The 13,182-nt window shown below is 25.0% G+C and overlaps 9 protein-coding genes across 9 annotated transcripts; 7 read left to right on the top strand and 2 right to left on the bottom strand.

The window, feature by feature from the left end:
* Window positions 1-632: 632 nt before the first annotated feature.
* ENU1_131720 (hypothetical protein) lies at window positions 633-1,781 on the bottom strand (the record flags this gene model as incomplete). Its single annotated transcript, XM_008860086.1, has 1 exon — window positions 633-1,781. One exon carries the CDS (start codon window positions 1,779-1,781, stop codon window positions 633-635), a length of 1,149 nt encoding a protein of 382 aa, XP_008858308.1.
* Window positions 1,782-1,960: 179 nt separating this feature from the next.
* ENU1_131710 (RNA recognition motif domain containing protein) lies at window positions 1,961-2,968 on the bottom strand (the record flags this gene model as incomplete). Its single annotated transcript, XM_008860085.1, has 1 exon — window positions 1,961-2,968. The coding sequence occupies one exon, from the start codon at window positions 2,966-2,968 to the stop codon at window positions 1,961-1,963; it is 1,008 nt and encodes a 335-aa protein (XP_008858307.1).
* A 729-nt stretch (window positions 2,969-3,697) lies between these two features.
* On the top strand, window positions 3,698-4,471 carry ENU1_131700 (phosphoribulokinase /uridine kinase family protein; the record flags this gene model as incomplete). Its single annotated transcript, XM_008860084.1, has 1 exon — window positions 3,698-4,471. One exon carries the CDS (start codon window positions 3,698-3,700, stop codon window positions 4,469-4,471), a length of 774 nt encoding a protein of 257 aa, XP_008858306.1.
* A 217-nt stretch (window positions 4,472-4,688) lies between these two features.
* On the top strand, window positions 4,689-5,355 carry ENU1_131690 (hypothetical protein; the record flags this gene model as incomplete). The annotated part of the gene is made up of 2 exons (XM_008860083.1): window positions 4,689-4,801; window positions 4,854-5,355. 2 exons carry the CDS (start codon window positions 4,689-4,691, stop codon window positions 5,353-5,355), a joined length of 615 nt encoding a protein of 204 aa, XP_008858305.1.
* Window positions 5,356-5,474: 119 nt separating this feature from the next.
* ENU1_131680 (dual specificity protein phosphatase, putative) lies at window positions 5,475-6,485 on the top strand (the record flags this gene model as incomplete). The annotated part of the gene is made up of 1 exon (XM_008860082.1): window positions 5,475-6,485. One exon carries the CDS (start codon window positions 5,475-5,477, stop codon window positions 6,483-6,485), a length of 1,011 nt encoding a protein of 336 aa, XP_008858304.1.
* A 775-nt stretch (window positions 6,486-7,260) lies between these two features.
* ENU1_131670 (Rap/Ran GTPase-activating protein, putative) lies at window positions 7,261-9,255 on the top strand (the record flags this gene model as incomplete). The annotated part of the gene is made up of 1 exon (XM_008860081.1): window positions 7,261-9,255. The coding sequence occupies one exon, from the start codon at window positions 7,261-7,263 to the stop codon at window positions 9,253-9,255; it is 1,995 nt and encodes a 664-aa protein (XP_008858303.1).
* Window positions 9,256-9,483: 228 nt separating this feature from the next.
* On the top strand, window positions 9,484-11,325 carry ENU1_131660 (RING zinc finger protein, putative; the record flags this gene model as incomplete). The annotated part of the gene is made up of 1 exon (XM_008860080.1): window positions 9,484-11,325. One exon carries the CDS (start codon window positions 9,484-9,486, stop codon window positions 11,323-11,325), a length of 1,842 nt encoding a protein of 613 aa, XP_008858302.1.
* Window positions 11,326-11,730: 405 nt separating this feature from the next.
* On the top strand, window positions 11,731-12,369 carry ENU1_131650 (Ras family protein; the record flags this gene model as incomplete). The annotated part of the gene is made up of 1 exon (XM_008860079.1): window positions 11,731-12,369. The coding sequence occupies one exon, from the start codon at window positions 11,731-11,733 to the stop codon at window positions 12,367-12,369; it is 639 nt and encodes a 212-aa protein (XP_008858301.1).
* Window positions 12,370-12,551: 182 nt separating this feature from the next.
* On the top strand, window positions 12,552-12,977 carry ENU1_131640 (hypothetical protein; the record flags this gene model as incomplete). Its single annotated transcript, XM_008860078.1, has 2 exons — window positions 12,552-12,679; window positions 12,734-12,977. 2 exons carry the CDS (start codon window positions 12,552-12,554, stop codon window positions 12,975-12,977), a joined length of 372 nt encoding a protein of 123 aa, XP_008858300.1.
* Between the last annotated feature and the right edge of the window lie 205 nt (window positions 12,978-13,182).

The raw sequence follows: 13,182 nt of genomic DNA, 5'->3' as shown, positions 1-13,182 counted from the left end.
CTTCTTTTTTCAATTATTTGTTTTTTTTTCATTGCCAATAAATAAATAATGAATAGAAATAATAATTAAAAATTATTCTTAAGTTATAATTTTTTTAATTATATTATAGAGTGTAAAAGAATAGAGTTTTGTCATTAATAATTCATTTATTTCATTTTTATTTTATTTGTGGTTATTAATTTTTTCTAACTCCTTTTCATTATTCTTTATTTCTATTATATTGGTATATATATTGTGATATATTCTTTGTTTCTATTTGTTTTTTAATTTCTTTTCCATTTTCACTTCATTAGTACTTCAATTAAAACAAACAAAACATATGCTGAATCAATTATAACAATTACTGTTGTTGCTTTTTTTTGAAAGAATTATTAAGAGAAATGTGTATTATATTTAAATGAACATTATTTATATTATACAATTTATGTATTACTTATAATACAAACAATAATAACTATTCTCTTTTATTCATGACATTGTTTCATTTATTTGGTTGATATTTTCAATAGAATTTAGTTATTATTTTAATTTAGTTAGAATAATAATAATATTACATTACCATTTTTCAATTATTATTAAACAAAGAAAATAACTTTATGAAAGAATTGAAAAAATAAATGGATTAAATTGAATTACAATAAATCTACTTTTTCAAGATTTTCTTCTGACATATTATTATCATCTACCACTTTACTCTCATCACTAATTTCTATAACATCAGATTTTTTGTTTGTTAATTGAGAAGTTACTTCTTCTTTCTTTTCATTTTTAATAGAGGTACTTTCTTCATTTAATTCGTTATTATCTATTTTATTATTTTTTTCTGAGTCACTCGATGTTTGTTCATTGTTTTGTTTATTTTCATTTAAGCCTTGTGATAGTACTTTTTCTTCATTTTCTTTTTTTTCATCTTGTTGTTGTTCAATTTTATTTTCTTGGACCTTATCAACTTCTTTCAGTTCTTTTTCTATTTCCATATTAACATTATTTATAATCATACTTTCAGTATTTTTCCATGAACTTACTAGGAGATTCAAGCAGTCTTGAATGTTTTGACATTTTCTTACTACAACTTTACTTTCCTTTTCAAGTTCAGTATTTTCTTTCCATTGTTGTGCCTCTAATTGATAAATACTTTCTTTTTCATTAAACATTTTTCTTTCATTTTCTTGTTTCTTTTTTATAGTTTCAAGAGCTTCACTTAATTTATTATTTTGAACAATTAAGGTTTGAATTTTCTCTCTAAGTGTTTGATTTTCAGTTTTCAAAACATCAATATCTGATATACTTTGTTTAAGTTCATTTATAATTTGATTATTTTTATTTATATTTTCAACTTCATTTAGATCAGAATTTGTTTCTTCTTTAATTAATGTTTCTGGTATTAAAATGAGTGATTGAATCAGAATGTCTAATTGTTGAACTTTAGTTTGAAGGAAAGATAAATCATTAGAAAAATTTTCTTTGAATGTTAAATTTTGATTTGTTAATTCTAATACTTGTTTTTGAAGTTCTTTGCATTCAACTTCAATCATATCTCTTTCTTTTTGAATTGATGTTATACTTTCATTATATTGCTTTGAAAAATCTGAATAATTAAATTGAATAGAAGGTTGTTGAAGAGGTGGATTTTTAATTACATCTTCTAATTGTTTTTGTAATATATTTTTTTGATTTTTTAATGTTTCAATTTCTTCAGATAATGTAGCAACAAAAGTATAGATATCAGCTATTTCAAGTGATAAAGTCGTTGAATTAGTTTTATTTGGTTCTTCTTCCATCAGATAATGCTTTGAATTTACTCCATTTCAAGATACAATCTTCGTTTTTTTATATTCAAGAAATAAAAAACTCCGCAAACAAAAATATCACTTTTTAACAAAAATAGAAATAAAATCATGAGCGTGAAATCAATTAAAATATTCAGATATTAATCAATTCATCAACTTTGAGATCAATATCACATCAACAAGGAATGAACAAAATGAGGTACTTCTGTAGCAACTGTTTCTTCATCGTTTTGATCTTTAGCACTTCTTAATTCATTTAATATAGAAAGATTTTCTTCTGATGGATTTTCTTCTCCATCACTACATCCCATATCCCAAAATGGTGATGCTGACTTTGAAACAGGGAAATTCATTGGTGTAGTTGGATGACTTAAAAGAATATCTAAAATATCTTCATCAGCAATTTCATCTCCAACAATATTTTCTTCTTCTTGTTGTTCTTCTTCTTTCTTTTGTCCAAGAATATAACTCATATTATCATCTACACTACTATTAGTTGGACTATTTTCCTTATCTTCATTATCATTAAAACCCATATTCATTGAAATCATAGGAGAACAAATTGGTGAAATAACAGGAAACATATCAGTAGGAAATCCTAATTTTTTCATTGATGCTTTTTGTCTACGAATCCGTTTACTTTCTGTTGCTTCAGAATATTCTACAACAAGAACATTTCCATCCCAATCAGTTCCATTTTCATTATTTAATGCATTTGCAGCAGCTTCTGTTGTAGAGAAACAAATAAATGCATATTGAACTGTTCCATTAACAGTAGGAATTGTAATACTTTCAATTTGTCCATATTTACTAAATTTATTTCTTAATTTTTCTTCAGTACAAATTTCTTTTGTTATTCCCGTTATATATAATGTAAATTTATCTAAATCAATTTCTTTAATTTGAGTAGATTTTGCCCATTCAACAACCCATCCTTTTTTAGAAGGATCAATATGTTTTTGACTTGCATCTAAACATTTTTTAGCTGAAACATGATTAACAAATTTAACAAATCCACATCCTTTACTTTTCATTGTTTTTGAATCAGTAATAATTGTAACATCTTTAACATCTCCAAACTTTTCGCAATATTGTCTTAATTCTTGTTGTTTAATTGCTCCAAGACGAGCAAAAAATAATGTTGAAGTACAATTCACTTTAGTTTCTGGTTTTTGCATTCTGAATTTATTACTTAAAATTAAATTTACTTAAAAGAAGTAAAGTGAATATATTATTCTTTGTTCCTCTTTTCTTTTTTTGAAAAAATTTTTTATTCGTTTATTATATTTCTAACTATTTCTTTACTATTTTTTATCTGTTTGCCACTTTTTTTCACTTTACCTTTTTCCTTTAAGTTTTCTTTTTTTATAAATTAACTTTGCCCTTGCCCGAGTTTTTACTCAAATAACTACTACTTTCTTTGACTGAAATGAATTTCTATTTATTTTACTTTCTTTTTTTGCTCTCAAAGTCCCTTTATTATTCATTATTATTAAATTTATTATTATCTTAGTTTCTTTTTGTATGAATCTAGTGAAATCTTTTTGAAAATAATAAAATTATCTGACTTCCTTGGAATTCATGTGTATTTTTGTTTTACACTTTCTTCTTAACGGAAGCTTCTTATTATTTCTTTCTTTTTGAGTTTTGAAGAAAAATTATTCTTTCAAACTATCTTTTTATCTACATCAAATTTTTGACTTTTCATCTGAGAAATTTTGACTTAAAAAAAAACCCTAATTAATAACACAAATCATAATAACAAAAAATATATATAACACAATTATAATAACACAAAATTTTCTTTTACATTTGTAAAAGTGATTAAGTTAATATACAAGGGTTTTATTAAGTTAAACAAATTAATTTTGATGGGAAATTAGAATGACTCAATCTTGTAATAGTCAATGAGTTCAAGTAAAAGACATTCAAGTCCTGTGTTAATTGCAGTATGTGGTGGGACTGCAAGTGGTAAAACTACATTTTGTGATGTCATTTCAAAAAACCCAAATTTCCAAAAAGTTGCTGTTATATCTCAGGATTGTTTCTACAGAGATTTAACTGAAGAAGAAAACAAACATGTTAGTGATTATAATTTTGATTCTCCAGATGCTTTTGATTGGCCCTTAATTTATAAAACCATGAAAAGAGTTAAACAAAGAAAGAAAGTTCAAATTCCTGTTTATGATTTTAAAACAAACAGTAGAACTGGTGAATTTACAGACGTAGAAATTGGGGATGTAGTAATGTTTGAAGGATTATATCCTTTTTACAATTACAAAGGAATGGAGATGGCATCACTTTTTGATCTTAAAATTTTTGTTGAAACGGATGATGACGTTCGTTTAGGTCGTCGTATTATTCGAGATATGAATTTTCGTGGAAGAACATTACAAAGTGTGTTAGACCAATATAAAAAATTTGTTAAACCAGCATATGACACGTGGGTTTCTCCTCAAAGCAAAAGAGCTGATATTATTATTCCATGGGGTGAGATAAGTAATAATGCTATGACTGCTGATAATGAGAAGATTAGTGAATATCCTGTTGTTAAGATGGTTACTCGTTATATTGATCAGTTTATTGAAAAATCCAATTTTGAGAAGGTTGTTAGAACTGGTTCAGCTGAAATTCTTGATGGTGCTGAAATTAAAGAATCAGCTTTGAGTGATGTTGAATAACCAGAATTTTTATTTTTTTCTGTGATTTTATTCGTTTGCATTTTCCAAAACGAAAGTTCTAATTAAGCTAAATGATGACTAATCTTCTCTCATAAATCTAATCTTAATCATTAAGATTGAATCTTCTTCAAAATGAGATTGTGTTGTAATGTTGTTTGCGAAAGGTTAATTATATTTAAGTCAAAGTTTTAACAAAAAAATTCATTCAATCATACAAATGCAAATTATCTTATTACTTACTCTTATTATATATTCTTTAGCTGATAATGTCTATTTCTATAAAGATGGGGCATTAGAACAAGGTTTTGGAATAGTCAATCCAAATCAAATGTTTGTTCCTTTTATTCTTTTAATTAAATATTTTATTTTACTCATTTTTAAGTGGTATTTCTTGTGTACAAAAAAATGGAAATGGTTGGATTGGTGTTAATATGTTGGATGGACAATATTTTGCTGTTACTTCAAATAATACTCTTTCTACCCAAGTTTCTGGAAAAAATGATTATTATAAAACTTTAAAATTTACTACTCGTTATGATCTTGATGATCTTGATGATATTCCATTAAATATAAAGATATTTAATGAAGACTTTAACACATTATTTAATTATGGTGATATTAATGCTATTAATGGATATACTGTTAAAGTTAAACATAATAATGATAGAGATATTTCTATTAAATTAGATAATTTTAATTTAAATAATAAAGTTGCTACTATCATTTTTACTAGAGGAGCAAGTAGAAATGATAAAACAACCCAATTATTATTCAAAGATATTCGTCTTGACACTGGTGATGATCAAACTGATACTTATGAAAATGGAGCTTTTTCACTCCTTTCTACGTTTTTTGTAGCAATTCTTCTTCTTAGTTTATTCTAAGAAAAATAGAAACAAGTAAATTTTACTTTTGAACAATACTAATTTATTTTTTATTTTTTGAGGAATAAAAAATTGAAAAGAAAAAATAGTTGAACTATGAATGTGTTGAGAGCTTTCTTATGAGTAAACAATCGACTATTGATCGTTTCTTCAAAGTTAGCTCATTGTTTAACCAAAATTCTATTCAAGAAAAGAGAATTGAAAGCAAACCAATAAAGGAACAATCAAATAAAACTAAAAGGGTTAAAAAAATGAAAGGATTGGATCTGTTCTTTACAGTCAAACCTAGAAATGGTGAATCAGCATTATTAAGAAATGAACGACTACGAAAACAATTAATTGAAGAAAAGAAAAAAATAAAAGAAGAAGAGAAAGCTCGAAAAAAAGCAATAAAAGAAAAACAGAAATTATTACAAAAGAAAATAGAAGAAGAAGAAAATGAAGCTGCAAGACAAGAACTTGAACGACAAGAAAAAGAATTTAAAATAAGAAAAGATGGAAAAGGAGTGGAGGTATGTCCTGGAGTATTTATTGGAACTCAACTCACAGCAATGAACTTGAATTGGTTACAAGAAATGGAAGTAGAAGGTATTGTAAATTGTACAAAGAATATAACATGTTATTATAATTCTCAATTAAATGAGAATTTTAAACCAGAAGATTATCAAGGAATAACAAATAAAGAATATTTAAGAATACCTATTGACGACGATGGAATAATTCCAATTGATTCTTATTTTGACCAAACATATTCGTTTGTTGAAAAAATAAGAAATAAAGGAAAAAGTGTATTATTTCATTGTAAATATGGTAAAAGTAGATCAGCAAGTTTATTAACATTTTACTTATTAAAGAAGTATCAAATTACAGTTAACGCAGCTAAAGAATTATTTAAAAAAGCATGTTGGACAATAGAAATTAACAATCATTTTTATGTTACATTAAAAGAATATGAATCACTTCTTTTAAATAATGGACAACAAAAAAGAAGAACAAGAAAGGTTGATGACATTACTCCTGAATTATCAGAAAAAATAGAAAACATTGTAAGTGAAGTAATGTCAAGTCAAAAAATAAGAACTGCTTCTCAAAAATTACAAATTGTTAATAACAAAGTTATTGAACCTTAACCACACATTTTTTTAAATATTCAATTTAATAAATGTTTGTTATATTTCTTTTTTAATTGAAATTTTTTAATACGTTTTTGAATTTAGTTTTATAATATAAATTATAATTATTTAATCTTCTTGAATATTTTCTTTTTTAACAAATAATACAAAAAAAAAGAAAATATTATTATTCAATTTAATAACTTCATTAATAAAAAAAATTAATATAAGATGTTTATAATAACAATATTCTTAATAAAATTATTAAAAAAATAATTGTTATTCTTAAAATCATTTTTATTAATTAGCATTGGAGATACTATGTTATTTTTGGTTTTTTAATGTTAAACCAAATAGTATAGTTTTTGATTCTTTTTTTTTTTAATGCTAAAAAGCTAAATTTATCACTACGATTTAGTTTTTATTCTTCATTTTATTATATTCCTTAAATTAGTCTTATTTTCTTTTTTATTGTTTTCTTTTTTTTTTTTGGTTTATTTATTTTGCCATTAACATCAAAACATTTACTCTCTATTCTTATACTAACTGTTTGGAGACTTAAATATCTTGAAATTCATTCTTATTGCAATATTTCTATAACAAAACAAAATCTCTTTTATTCAGTTACTTTACTTCTCTTATTATTTTAAATATTATAATAAAACTATAATAAACTATACTTCATTCCAACAATCATCATCCTAATAGAACTAACGGGGAAAAATGAAAAAAAGTTTTAAAAAGGAAAAAAACGATATTTTGAAGTTCATCTGAAAAGTAATATTTTTGTATCATGGAAAGTACCATCAATCCACCTGATTTACCACCTCCCCGTTCATCTACTTTATCTTCACGACCAATTAATCCTGCACCTCTTCCACCTAAACCATATCATTTACCACCTAAACCAGATTCCCCTCGTTCAAAAATTTCTTCTACTCATATTTCTCAACAACAATCAGTTGATAATCCTCGTCCTACAACTGCCCCTCCTGTTCCTCAAAAACCTAAAGCCAAACCACCTCCCCCAAAAACTAATGTACTTTCTTCTTCAAAAAGTTCAGATTGTTCACAACCATCTTCTACTACAATTTCATCTTCATCAAATGTACCACCACCTCCTCCTCCAAAACCATCAAATACTAATCACTCTCGTTCTTCTGGTTGGTCAAATACTAGACCTTCTGAAAATTTCTCTAAACAACTTTTTGAAACAACAAGAACATCACAATCAAAACATGGATCACATAATCCTAATATTCATCAACAAAATGTTGATTTATCACCACCAATTACGAGTAAAACTAAACAAGATAAGAATAATGATACTACACAACATTCAGATTCATTAGGGTCAATCAAAGAAACAACTCATTGTAAAGATGAAACTCCTTCAAAAGAAAAGAAAAAGAAGTTTTCAATATTTAAAAAGAAAGATAAAAACAAAGAAGGTGATTTTGTTATTAGTGAACCAACTGAATTTAATAAAGTTATTAATATAACAATTGAAAATCAAACGAATCCTTTGATTAGGTTTGATGGTAAAGCTGAAAAAGCAATAATTCCATTATCACCACCAATTACAATGTTAAATAAAAGAGATATTACATCATCTGAAGAATATTTTAAATTGATTGATGAAATGAATACAATGCAATTATTATTTGATGAATGGAGTAGTCCAGTTGTACCAATAGAAAAATGGGAAATGAAATATCCAAATAGATGGGAACAACAAAGTCTTATTTTTGCTAAAACAATTGAAGATGGATATTGTATTGAAATAGGAAAAGGAGCATGTACACAAAATACAGATCTTAAAGAATATCATATAGTTGATATTACATCTGATTTCCAATTCTTTGAACGATATATTAGTGGAAATCCTTCTGCTGAACATTATATATTAACTGAAGAACCTACAGCAATGAGTATTATACCAGGAAATAATGGAGGATTTAGAAGAGCAATTGTAATGAGTAAGAAAGGTAATATACGATGTTTATTACCAAATGAATTAATTAGAATAAAAGAATTTCAACCAGCATTTCCAGATTTAACACGAGGAGAATTTTATAAAGTTACTGATAAAATGAAATTTGAAAATGAAATTGTTAGATTTGAACGAATGTCAGCAATTACACATTATAAATTCGGAGTATTATATTGTAAAGCACATCAAACAGATGAAGATGAAATGTTTGGAAATACTGATGGTTGTCCTGCTTTTTATAAATTCTTAGATTTACTTGGAACAAAAATTGAATTACAAGGATTTGATAAATATCGAGGAGGATTAGATGTTAAAAGTGGTTCAACAGGAATTTATAGTTATTTTACACAACATTTATGTTATGAAATTATGTTTCATGTCTCTACTTTATTACCAGAACAACCTGGAGATCTTCAAAGAGTAGAAAAGAAAAGACATATTGGAAATGATGTTGTTGTTATTATATTCAAAGAACAAAGTAATGATTGGAAAGATCAATTTGATCCTAAATGGTTAACTTCACAATTTAATCATATATTTATTATTGTACAACCAGATGTTAATACAGAAGATAATAATGGTTATTCTATTACTGTTGGATGTAAAGACTCCGTTAATCCATTCCCTCCTTTTATGAAAACAAATCATTTTATGCATGACCCATCTACTAGAGAATTCATTTTAACAAAAGCTGTCAATGGTGAAAGAACTGCAATGTTTTCTACAGCATTTAAAGGAAATGCAACCAAAACAAGAAGAGAGCATTTGCGAATGCTTTTTTCTCAATTAAAATAAATTCATTCGTATGTATTTCATTTATACTATATTTTACTAAAAAAGAATTATAATAATATAATAATATTATTTTTTGAGTCTTAACAAAAAAAAAAGAATAAAAATTCATAAAAAAAGAAGTTAATCCTCAAAAAATATTAAATGTCATAACAATTTTTAAAAAAAAATTAAAAAAAAAAATTTGAAGTAATTTAAAACTCAAAAATAAAAAGTTTAATTTGAATAAAAATGATTGTTACTATGAATGAAGAAACAAAACAAATTATATCAAAATTACCTATCTCTTCATATCGTAAGAAAATGTTAAGTCAAACCGAATGTCTTGAAAAGACACAATCTTTAAAAATAATATTATCTGAGATTCAAGATAATTCACAATTATTTGATGTTAGTGAACCCATTGTTTTATCATTAATGTATGATTTTGGATTTAATAAAATAAAACTCCAAGAAAAATTTTTTGATGATGATAATTTTTTAAAGAAAAATGGATATATACAAAAAACAAAAGAATTGTTTGCTCCTAAAGAACAATGTTTTCCAAATGATTATTTATCTCTTAAATTTGTTCATTATTGTGGTTATTCATTTGAAGAAGAAAGTATTTTAAATTTAATGGGAAGAAACTTTAATAGAGTTATTTCTATTGGAGCTTTACAATTACATAATGGAATTATTAGTAATGCACTTGAATATCTTAATAAAAATTTAATTGGAGTTGTGGAACATTTAAGAAATGACTTATCAATATTTAGAGGTAAAATTCTTCCACCAAAAACTACTCTTATGAAAGCACCAATATTAAGTATTTCTCCAAATTTCTATTATGATTTAGCTTTAAGAGTTTTAAGTGAAAATGATATAATTGAAGCAATAAACAATCCAATACAATTACCTAATGATTTAAAAATATGGTTTAATGAATTAGAAAAAACATGGAAAAAACTTCAAATAGAAAGAGAAAAGAAAATTGAAGAAGAAGAAAAAATAGAGACATGTGAAGTTTGTTATGAAGATAAATTACCAGAAGAAATGATTATTAATAGATGTGGACATTCATTTTGTAAAGAATGTATTATTGAATATATATTAACTGGTATGAAAGAAAATGGTAAAGGAATAGGAAATTTAAAATGTTTAAGTTCTGGATGTAAGTGTTGTATTACAATAGATATTGTAAGAGTATTAGTTGATGATTATACTTTCTATAAATATTGTGAATTACTTATTAGCAGTTTTATAGAAAGAGATAAAGAGATAATTTGTAAATATTGTTCAAATGAAAAATGTGGAAAATTATTACATTACAAAGGAGAATATTTTGGTGGAGCTGTAACTGCTATTTGTTCATGTCAAAATAATATGTGTCTTCTTTGTGGATCTATTAACCACAGACCAGCTTCATGTACAATGTGGAAAAAATGGCAAGAATTAATACAAAAAGATGGATTAAATCTAAAATGGATTCGAAAAAACTCTAGACCATGTCCAGCATGTAAAACATTTATTGAAAAGAATGGTGGATGTCAATGGATGTCATGTTATAAATGTCATTGTTTTTTTTGTTGGGTTTGTATGCAAATTACTAATGACCATCAACATAAACCAGGACAAACGTGTACAGCATATGTCCCGACTGAAGATAAAAATGAATATATTAATGAAGAGACATTAAGTTATATCACTCATTATGATCTTCAAAATGTTGGAGTAAAAGAAGCAGTAAAAAGAAATAAAACTATCATTCATATTATTAATAATAGAAAAAATATTGCATCTACATTAGCACCATTATATGAAGCTTCATTAGTTGAAATTGACGCACATACAATACTAAGAAATCTTTTCATTTATAGTTATAATAAAAAAGAAAAAAAAGAATTAATTGAATTTCAACAAAAGAAATTTCAATTACAAGCTGAATTATTAACAAAAAGAATTCAATTTTTGTTAAAAGTAGAAGGTATTACTTTACAAATGATGAGTGATTTAGTTCAGTTTGTAAAACCAATTAAAGAATCATTTAATAAAATTGTTCTTTCAATAGAAGAAGAACTTGAAGAAGAATAAATTGAATAAAGCATTTTTATTTTCTATTAATTTATAAAAATTAAATTAATAATTTTTTTGTTTATAAAATGATAGATTTTATTGTTTTGAGAAATAAAGTAATCTGATGACATTCAAATGAACAATAACAATGGGTTATTCATTTTTTAAAAGAATTCTAAAAATATAACAATAAGAAAAAAGTAAAAATACAACCATAAAAAAAAACTATAATAAATAGAAAAAAAACTAAAAAAATTAACAAATAAAATAAAAAGAGACAATTAAAAATAGAATATAAAGAAATTCTTTTTTTATCAAAAGAACAAAAGAAGAACGAAGAAGAGAAAAAACTGAAAAAAAGTGAAGGGTTTAAAAAAAAAAAAATAAAACAAAAAGAACTTAATAAAAAGAATCAAAAGAGAAATGACTGAAAAAACTTATCAAGTTGTTGTTATTGGAGAAGGAAGTGTTGGTAAATCAGCACTTTGTTTATTGTTTGTTAAAGGAGAATTTAATATTGAATATAATCCAACAATCGAAGACTCTTATTCAATTGATGTTAAAGTTGGAGACCAAACAGTAAAAATGTCAATTATTGATACAGCTGGTCAAGAAGAATATATTTCATTAAGAGAACAATATTATATTAAAGGAGATGGATTTGTCTTAGTTTATAGTATTGATAATAAAAATAGTTTCCATGCTCTTAAGAACCATCGTGATAGTATTCTTGGTTTAAGAACTGGTCGTAAAACAATTATGGTTATGGCAGGAAATAAATGTGATTTAGAAGAACAAAGACAAATTCCAAATGAAGAAGCAAAGAAATTGGCTGAAGAATGGAAAATTCCATTCTTTGAAACTTCAGCTCAAAATAATATTAACGTAACTGAACTTTTTAATTCTATCGCTAGTGAACTCCTTAAAAGTTCACAAGAAGAAACTGCTGCTACACCTTCAACAACTGCTCCATCTCAAACACAACAAGAGTCACAAAGTAATAGTGAAGATAACAAAAAATCAAAGAAAGAAAAGAAGAAAGGAAAATGTATTCTTTTCTAAAATAAATCAGTGTTTTGATCAATTTGGTTGTTGTTATGGTTTTGTTCATTATTTTTTATTTTCATATTAAATTAATTTTTATTTAATTTCTTTTTCAAATTACTTCAATTTTAATTATTTCATAGTTTTTTTATAGTTTTTGTTTAGGTTCTTTTAATGCGATGAACTGATAATTGTTATTCATGGCTGTTCAACAGTCTTTGAAACTTATCGTCCAAAATATACCTACTTCTAATGGAAGGACAATTGCAGATAAGCTTTATGAAGAATTTTCAAATTCTATTGATTATTATAATTTTATTGCACCTGAGTTTGTTTAGAATTTATTAAAACAAAATACAAAATAATGAACTTATTATATTAGAAATTCAATTTTTTGTTCTGCAATATTTCATTTCATAGATCAAAACTCTTTTGATAAGTTTTGTAGAAAATATACCCAACACACTTATTATTTACCTAATGGTCAACAAAAAGAACTTGATATTAAACTCTGCATTAACTCTAAACTCCCTGCAGATGATATTTCTGATGAATTAAATGGTACTTTAGAAGACGATCCAATCTACCAACAATTTGCTGATTCTTTATCAAAACGTAATAGATAAACCATATTATTTTCTTCTTTACTTCTAATGATATTGTTTGGATACATTATTACTCTCAAACAATAGTTGCAATTTGATATAATATCAATTTATCGTTTATTTAATTAAATAACTAATTGATTTTGAAGTATGTTTTTGGGTCTTCTTAGTTCATGAAGAATTCAATTAGAATGATTCATCATCATAGTCAGAAATCCACCACATC

Source organism: Entamoeba nuttalli, assembly GCF_000257125.1.
Source record: "Entamoeba nuttalli P19 unplaced genomic scaffold asmbl_5507, whole genome shotgun sequence".
NCBI classification, from domain to species: Eukaryota; Evosea; order Mastigamoebida; family Endamoebidae; genus Entamoeba; species Entamoeba nuttalli.
The sequence above is the reverse complement of the archived record's forward strand: the minus strand, read 5'-3'. Positions and strand labels throughout refer to the sequence as shown.